The sequence below is a fragment of the Oncorhynchus clarkii genome, chromosome 3, assembly GCF_045791955.1.
Source record: "Oncorhynchus clarkii lewisi isolate Uvic-CL-2024 chromosome 3, UVic_Ocla_1.0, whole genome shotgun sequence".
NCBI lineage: Eukaryota > Metazoa > Chordata > Actinopteri > Salmoniformes > Salmonidae > Oncorhynchus > Oncorhynchus clarkii.
This window is the reverse complement of record NC_092149.1, coordinates 77,795,425-77,804,880: the sequence shown is the minus strand read 5'-3', so window position 1 is coordinate 77,804,880 and position 9,456 is coordinate 77,795,425. Positions and strand designations below refer to the sequence as shown.

Here is a 9,456-nt window from a genome sequence, read left to right as displayed (position 1 = left end):
GATGACGATCAGAGACCCCGAGAGAGATGACGATCAGAGACCCGAGAGAGATGACGATCAGAGACCCCAAGAGAGATGACGATCAGAGATGACGATCAGAGACCCCGAGAGAGATGACGACCAGAGACCCCGAGAGAGATGGGGGATTGATTGTGAGAGACAGGGGATTGATTGTGAGAGACAGGGGATTGATTGTGAGAGGAAGTGATGAATTGTAAAACAAGCTCTTTAGGCTTAATCAGTGTTTATCTAATCTAATGTATACCAGGGAGAGAGACAAGATCAGTAACATCCCAGGGAGGGAGTGGTGACCGGGAGGCTAAACAACACTTGGCTATCGTGCCCAGACAGCACACTGGTCTGAATGTGAGAAACACAAGAGACACTTATCCATAGCCAGCACAAGTCTGCTTAGCTATGGAGTCTGACTGACGGTTGGTCCAGGGGGAGCAGCCAATGAGTGTCTATGAATACAAAGTATTGTGCCACACTACGCTGCTCTGTAACTCCCCCTGGATGACATTTGGGAAGGTGTCCGTCTGTCTGTGTTTCTCCTCCTAACGCAGACACAAACAGAACACTGAAACCACACATGCACAAGGCAGAAGTCATGGATTACAGGCAACATCCACATCAGGCTAAAGGCTAGAGCTGCCGCTTTCAAGGAGGGGGACACTAACCCGGACGCTTATAATAAATCATGCTACGCCATCCGACAAACCAATAAACAAGCAAAGCGACAACACAGGACTAAGACAGACTCTAACTACACCGGCTCTGACGCTCGTCGGCTGTGGCAGGGCTTGCCAACTATGACAGATTAAAGGGAAGCCCAGCCGTGAGCTGCCCAATGACACAAGCCTACCAGATGAACTGAGAGCCTTTTATGCTCGATTCGAGGCAGGCAACACGGAAACATGCATGAGAACACCAGCTGTTCCAGATGACTGCATGATCACGCTCTCCATGCTGATGTGAGTAAGACCTTTAAACAGGAAAACTTTCACAAGGCCGCAGAACCAGACATATTACCAGGGCGAGTACTCAAGAGCATGCGTTGACCAGCTGGCAAGCATCTTCACTGACATTTTCAACCTCTCCCTGACCGAGTCTGTAATACCTACAGTGCCTTGCGAAACTATTCGGCCCCCTTGAACTTTGCGACCTTTTGCCACATTTCAGGCTTCAAACATAAAGACATAAAACTGTATTTTTTTGTGAAGAATCAACAACAAGTGGGACACAATCATGAAGTGGAACGACATTTATTGGATATTTCAAACTTTTTGAACAAATCAAAAACTGAAAAATTGGGCGTGCAAAATTATTCAGCCCCTTTACTTTCAGTGCAGCAAACTCTCTCCAGAAGTTCAGTGAGGATCTCTGAATGATCCAATGTTGACCTAAATAACTAATGATGATAAATACAATCCACCTGTGTGTAATCAAGTCTCCGTATAAATGCACCTGCACTGTGATAGTCTCAGAGGTCCGTTAAAAGCGCAGAGAGCATCATGAAGAACGAGGAACACACCAGGCAGGTCCGAGATACTGTTGTGAAGAAGTTTAAAGCCGGATTTGGATACAAAAATATTTCCCAAGCTTTAAACATCCCAAGGAGCACAGTGCAAGCGATAATATTGAAATGGAAGGAGTATCAGACCACTGCAAATCTACCAAGACCTGGCCGTCCCTCTAAACTTTCAGCTCATACAAGGAGAAGACTGATCAGAGATGCAGCCAAGAGGCCCATGATCACTCTGGATGAACTGCAGAGATCTACAGCTGAGGTGGGAGACTCTGTCCATAGGACAACAATCAGTCGTATATTGCAAAAATCTGGCCTTTATGGAAGAGTGGCAAGAAGAAGCCATTTCTTAAAGATATCCATAAAAAGTGTTGTTTAAAGTTTGCCACAAGCCACCTGGGAGACACACCAAACATGTGGAAGAAGGTGCTCTGGTCAGATGAAACCAAAATTGAACTTTTTGGCAACAATGCAAAACGTTATGTTTGGCATAAAAGCAACACAGCTCATCACCATGAACACACCATCCCCACTGTCAAACATGGTGGTGGCAGCATCATGGTTTGGGCCTGCTTTTCTTCAGCAGGGACAGGGAAGATGGTTAAAATTGATGGGAAGATGGATGGAGCCAAATACAGGACCATTCTGGAAGAAAACCTGATGGAGTCTGCAAAAGACCTGAGACTGGGACGGAGATTTGTCTTCCAACAAGACATTGATCCAAAACATAAAGCAAAATCTACAATGGAATGGTTCTAAAAAAAATAAACATATCCAGGTGTTAGAATGGCCAAGTCAAAGTCCAGACCTGAATCCAATCGAGAATCTGTGGAAAGAACTGAAAACTGCTGTTCACAAATGCTCTCCATCCAACCTCACTGAGCTCGAGCTGTTTTGCAAGGAGGAATGGGAAAAAAATTCAGTCACTCGATGTGCAAAACTTATAGAGACATACCCCAAGCGACTTACAGCTGTAATCGCAGCAAAAGGTGGCGCTACAAAGTATTAACTTAAGGGGGCTGAATAATTTTGCACGCCCAATTTTTCAGTTTTTGATTTGTTAAAAAAGTTTGAAATATCCAATAAATGTCGTTCCACTTCATGATTGTGTCCCACTTGTTGTTGATTTTTCACAAAAAAATACAGTTTTATATCTTTATGTTTGAAGCCTGAAATGTGGCAAAAGGTCGCAAAGTTCAAGGGGACCGAATACTTTCGCAAGGCACTGTACATGTTTCAAGCAGACCACCATAGTCCCTGTGCCCAAGAACGCCAAAGTAACCTGTCTAAATTACTATCTCCCCATAGCACTCACATTAAAACCATTATCCCAGACACCCTGGACCCACTCCAATTTGCATACTGTCCCAACAGATCCACAGATGATGCAATCTCTATTGCACTCCACACTGCCCTTTCTCACCTGGACAAAAGGAACACCTATATGATAATGCTGTTCATTGACTTCAGCTCAGGGTTCAACACCGTGTGCCCTCAAAGCTCATCACTAAGCTAAGGACCCTGGGACTGAACACTTCCATCTGAAACTGTATCCTGAACTTCTTGACGAGACCCCCCCAGGTGGTGAGGGTAGGCAACAACACATCCGCCACGCTGACCCTCCTGTACTCCCTGTTCACCCACGACTGCGATCTGCGCACGACTCCAACACCATCATTAAGTTTTCCGACAACACGAATGTGGTAGGCATGATAACTGACAACGATGAGACAGCCTATAGTGAGGAGGTCAGAGACCTGACAGTGTGGTCCCAGGATAACCTCTCCCTCAATATCAGCAAGACAAAAGGAGCTGATCATGGACTACAGGAAACAGAGGAGGGCTGAGCTCGCCCCCATTCACATCGACAGGGCTGTAGTGGAGCGGGTCGAGAGTTTCAAGTTCCTAGGTGTCCACATTACTAAGGATCTATCATAGTCCAAACACACCAACACAATCATGAAGAGGCCACAACAACACCTCTTCCTCCTCAGGAGGCTAAAAAGATTTGGAATGGGGCCCTCAGATCCACAGTCAGTTCTACAGCTCTACCATTGAGAGCATCTCGACTTGCTGCATCACCGCTTGGAATGGCAACTGCTTGGCATACAACAGTTTACACCCAAAAACAATTTAATCAATTCTAGAATAAGGCTGTAACAAAATGTGGAAACGGTCAAGGGGTATGAATACTTTCCGAAAGCCAAGTTATCATTGCTCATTGTGCATCTATTATTACGCATTTTACTTTTCTATTATTTCTCTATTTTCTTTCTCTCTGCATTGTTGGGAAGGGCCTTTAAGTAAGCATTTCACTGTTAGTCCACATCTGTTGTTTACGAAACATGTGACAAATACATTTGAGTTTCACAATCCTTCCTCCAGTTTTAGGAATTAACGATGACAGACATGTTATATCATGCAGTGCATGATCGAGGCCTATTCCTTGGTGTCTCTCGTTCTCTTTTCGTTCTTTTAATTTGTGAGGATTTCTGATTTCAGTATGTGTGTGGCAGGGTTTCCGTTAGGGTTAGGGTTAGGGTTTTGGCCAATAAAAAAATTAAAAGCCTATAAATAAAACTGTTGACCAGCGAAAAAATGTATCTTTGCAAAACAAGGCTTTTTATTAATTGATGGAAATACCAGTCAATGGAAAAACATTTGACCGTCATGCTTACCGGTCTGTAGGTACATTTGCATAATTTTGTGGAATTAAAATTCTCATCTGTGTATTTCCGTCAGTCATGTATTTTATTTATCCAACACAATTAATACACAAGCGCACAGCTTACAGAGCCTATTTTGAGCGGGATTTATCCTGTAGCTCCACAGCGGGTTGCTGCTGAAGTAAAATGTGCTTTTAGAAGCCAATTTATTGCACAACAATTCTAAATGCAATCACTGATTAAAAACAGTTTTGATGCACGATTAAAAAGAGCTACTATTTTTATTTCTCAACTGGTAATTGAAGCAAGACTCTCATTCACCATTCAAGTGCAGGCAACAGGCTATCAGCGCGTCACCTACAACTTTACAATGTGAGCTGGAGGCTGTACTCATTCTGAAAATATACTTAAAAATGTATGAAACCTTGAATGTTTTATTTCATGTTATGAGGCAGGTCTTACCTTACTTCAAAGTAGCCTATAGGCTTATTCCAACATTGGACACGTAGAGGCAATTAAATAGGCTTGTGAGTTAAGTTTGGAGAAGCTTATAATTTATCCTACCATTTCTACTGTCTGAGTGACAGTTGATTTTAATATGAGTATTTTCGTGGAACAGTTTAATTTCAATAATAATGTTTTAGTTTCTCAAAAGCATTGTCACGTGGTTAATCATAACAATCTGAATTAAAATGATAAAAACCTAAAAGTTGAAAAAAAAGTCAACTAATGTGAGATCACCAGCCTCTGCCTTATGGACACATTGATACACCGTGATTCCTTGGCGGTGTAATGGGAATTTGTATGTTTGTGATTATAACTAATTTCTGTGTTCATGCAAGTGGCTGACTGTACAAATCACCTATCAGTAGCTGCAACTTGGCAGTACGCCCAGATGTTTTGAGAACAAGAAAGATATTTCAGTTTCAAGGTCTCAGCTTAGAGAGGAGAAGCCTCGTGAGGTTTTGGTCTGTCACATGTTACGAACCAGTATTGGTCAGTCACATGAATTAAACTAAATGGTAATGATTAATTAATTATGCTAAATCATGCAAATAACATATCTGTGTATAAGAACACTGCTGAGTCTGCCCAGAGAAAGCTCCTGATTGACATGTGTACTATGGTGCATTGAGTTGGTTGGAACCTCTCCAGCACGCTGACAATACACGCTCCCTCAACATTATCAGGACAGAGAAACCAGACACATGCTCGGGCACACACGCTCCCTCAACATTATCAGGACAGAGAAACCAGACACATGCTCGGGCGCACACGCTCCCTCAACATTATCAGGACAGAGAAACCAGACACATGCTCGGGCGCACACGCTCCCTCAACATTATCAGGACAGAGAAACCAGACACATGCTCGGGCGCACACGCTCCCTCAACATTATCAGGACAGAGAAACCAGACACATGCTCATAGCTCACATGGAGCACTCCATTACTTTTTTTTTTTTTTTTTTTACAAATCTCGTAAATTATGGTTATGAAATAAACCAAAACTTGTTTCTCACAAATGTAGCAGGTAGCAGTGAACTCTGCAAATGTTTCCACTCCAAGATTTTGAATGGTAAATTACTGTAATTAATACTAGGGCTGTTGTGGTGGCCATATTGACTGGTGGTCATATTGACTGCAGTCAAATTCCATGTGACCGTTGAGTCACGGTAATCTCCTCCTATGCACTCTGGACATGCTTTTGTAGTAACCAACTTGCTAACAAAAATCAGGTCCTAATGGCCTGGTCCTCAGGGTTCTACTGTCCCTCTAACCCAGGGGTGGGCAATTACAATCAACAGGGGGCCTGATTGGTGTCACAGTTTTTCCCCAGCCTCAGCTAACACACCTGACTCCAATAATCACCTAGTCATGATCTTCAGTTTAGAATACAATTTGATTAATCAGCTGTGTTTGCTAGTGATGGAGAAAAAAATAATAAGAAAAAAAACTCAGGCCCCTGAGGACTGGAGTTTCCCACCCCTGGTCTAACCACTGACATCAATGGAAATACAATAGAACATCACATCAAAACACTTATCATCATAACAGTATACCTATCATATTTTTAACTCGCCTCACTGTGATGATCAATTTGAAGAAAGTTCAACAGCAGGTTGAAACAGTGTAAAACATGGTTGTTGTAGATGTTGTTTCAAAGCCTAACGCAAACGAAATGGACAGCGCTACAGTTAGCCTACAATTACTGAATTTGTATTGGATTTTCAATAACCAAGTAATAGGGTATTTTTTCTATTGTCATAACTGAGTGGCATTCCCTTCGGCTACACATAATATCTCGCCACCAGGCAAGGAACACAGAGCGCAAGCGTTTTGTGCTACTTTCTCAAATCATCAATAGCCTTTAGTTGCACCATGCAGCCCAGTGGTTAGAGCGTTGGGCCAGCGAGTAAAAAATGATGTTGTTCTGCCCCTGAACAAGGAAGTTAACCCACTGTTTCCCGGTAGGTCGTCAATGTAAATAAGAATTTGTTAACTGATTTGCCTAGTTAAATAAAGGTAAGATAAACAGCCTAATCACAAGCCTTGGCTTAGAATTGATCTAAAGACCACAATTATTTACACTCTGCAAATAACAAACCACAGATAGGCGCCAGATGTCTGACAGGATGTATAAATGAAGCATCCTTTTAGAAAATTTCACTTAGCACCAAATATAGTTCAATGCGAAAAGATTGAAGAAAGAAACAGGATGAAAAAGAAAATCCAGTTGGTTTCTTATCAACAAACTAGGACTACATTTTTAGTGCACAAGTGTGTGTAAATGTTATTCTAATCGATAAATAGACGGGTCGAACTGGGGAATTATTGACTGTCGATTTACTGTCAAAATACACGAGCAAGAGGATCGATCTTGTACTCGGCTCGCTAGTTGGTTGGGTTGCATGAAAAACTCAACAGCTGTGGATTTGCATAGCTTTACTGTATCTGGCTTCGATACCTGCTATCATCAGACATCCGGATGATATGATTCTTACGGAAAGCCATGTCCAACTGTGACAGTGTAGGGCTGGTTGCCATATATAACCCTTACACATAATAGCCCCCTTCTATGTAGCCGTCTGTGTCAGTATCCTAACGTCCAGGTTTGAAGATTAAGCTTCATAGCCAGCCAACAACACAACTCATATTTAGAGTGTCTGTCTGTCACTGCATTAAGTCCTTCATAGCTCAGTTGGTAGAGCATGGCGAATGTAACGCCAGGGTAGTGGGACCGATTCCCAGGACAACCCATATGTAAAATGTAATCGTCTGCTAAATGGCATAGCTAGCTATATAGTTAGAAAATGTGTTCCTAGCGGTTAGCTTGCTGTCCATCAACCAGTAATAGCAAATAGCTGTCAAAACCGTTAGCTGGCTAGCCAACTGTAAATGATTGAATGACAGAAATCGAGTGGTAGCACACCATAGCTGCTGACAACCGAGTTTGCTTACTTACCTTTGCCATTTTGCCAGGATGTGTACCAAGACAGGCTGAGAAACGACGTGAAGAAAATTATCGCAGTCGCCACCGTTCCATTTCTGAGCCTCATCTCATTTCAGCGATTCTCTCCACGAAGCGTGGGGACCCGAGGGAGCCGTGCCTCTCGCCCTCTTCCTCTGGGGTTGTCTGTCCAGGCGGAGGCGCGTGATTACGGTTGCCCAACTCGGGTAGTACCGGGGGGACGTTGGAAGGAAGCGAGGAGGTTTGAGAAGCTAGCTAACTGGAAAGGGGAATGGACGTATCTCTGTCCCTGTCTGCCGTGACGAGTCCTCAGCGTCGTTTCCGTGAGTGACTGATGATCTCTCGCTCTGTGGTTGATGATGATCTCTCCTCTCGCTCTGTGGTTGATGATGATCTCTCCTCGCTCTATGGTTGATGATGATTTCTCCCTCGCTCTCTCGCTTGAGGGTGGTAAAATCACGAGGCAGCTCTTCCTTTTTTAAATGTGAGCATGGTCGGGCGATGCGATTATTCCCCTGCACTCACTGCATAAAGTGATTAGGATAACTGAAAGATCCTGAACAGAAGTGTTGACACGGCTCCTTAATCTTCTGCACTCGGGTGATTCTGGGGATGGCAAGAGCAAACCGAATCAACTAGTTTGACAAGAAGCGAACATCTGCATGAACTAGATATTTATTTTCAGCTGATCAAAGTTGGCAAGCAGCAACCACTGACGTGCAGATGGAAGTTATAAGGTAGCAAAACAAGTAACTAGCTAGTTGACACATTCAGCAGATGGAGGATAGTCTTTGCTGGGAACCAGCCCAAACCCAAGATGTGGATGTGCTTCTTCATAGACCTTAGCTTAGCTAGTTATCATATCCCCTCGCAAGATAAGGTTAAGAAGATTCATTAACATATTTAACTACCCTAGTGGCTGGCAGGCTACATATAGCGAGCTTCACAGTTGGATACCTGTCTTCTGATTAGACTCCCACGCTGGCTGCTTAGCTAGCTAGCTATACTGCTGCACAGCACACACACAGCAGGCTCGCTCGCGATATGTTCCATTGACTCCTCTTCAGCATAAAATTAGCTAGTTTGACAGCAGTTTCCGACCCTACTGTTATGCTTGTTTACACTGAGCTGCACTGGGGTCAGAACGCAATCATGGAAAACGTACCACAATGCAGGGGTTGGGTCTTTGCATGTAAAAAAATATATAAGTGTCAAATAAGCTTGTAGACCAATCAGGATCTGAATATGACTGTACATTGCATAATGATGTAACACATTCATACATTTTGAATGTAGATATTACACATTGATTACAGTCACTGATATATAATGTCACTGTGATTCACCGAGACCTATGCTATGATGCTGGTGAAGTTGTCTCGCACACCTACCGCAGGAGGCAGACGCACTTCTCCAAGCTCTGGGACAGCGATGATCAGAAAAAAAGCTAGCTAGCTGATGGATCCAAACAACGTTCTCTCACAAAAAAACATAGCAAAACAACATCTATATAGCTAGGTGTCATCTGAAATACCCCTAATTTATAAGACAGTTTTTGTATTTGGTTGATGATGGTCGGAACCGGTCAAGCTACACTAGCCATATGAAGCTAGCTAGCTGCTTATAATGTTAGCTTGGGGAAACAGGGATAGGTAGCTGGCTATCCTGATAGTTTGTTATCTAGCTAGCTAGTTAATTTCATAAATTGAAGTTTGACTTCAGTAGAACAACCACTGGTTGCCTAGCTAATAGTTAATCACATGGATTTTTTGTTTTTGTTGTTGCAGTTTCT

General features: G+C 43.0%; 1 protein-coding gene across 1 annotated transcript in view; it reads right to left on the bottom strand.

Moving 5' to 3' along the window:
- LOC139404915 (alpha-1,3-mannosyl-glycoprotein 4-beta-N-acetylglucosaminyltransferase A-like) overlaps positions 1-8,091 on the bottom strand; it is a 78,925-nt gene extending 70,834 nt beyond the window's left edge. The window contains exon 1 of the mRNA XM_071147458.1: positions 7,659-8,091. Coding sequence (XP_071003559.1) covers positions 7,659-7,752 — 94 coding nt within the window. The 5' untranslated portion in view covers positions 7,753-8,091. The remainder of the gene's footprint in view (positions 1-7,658) is intronic.
- Positions 8,092-9,456: the final 1,365 nt, after the last annotated feature.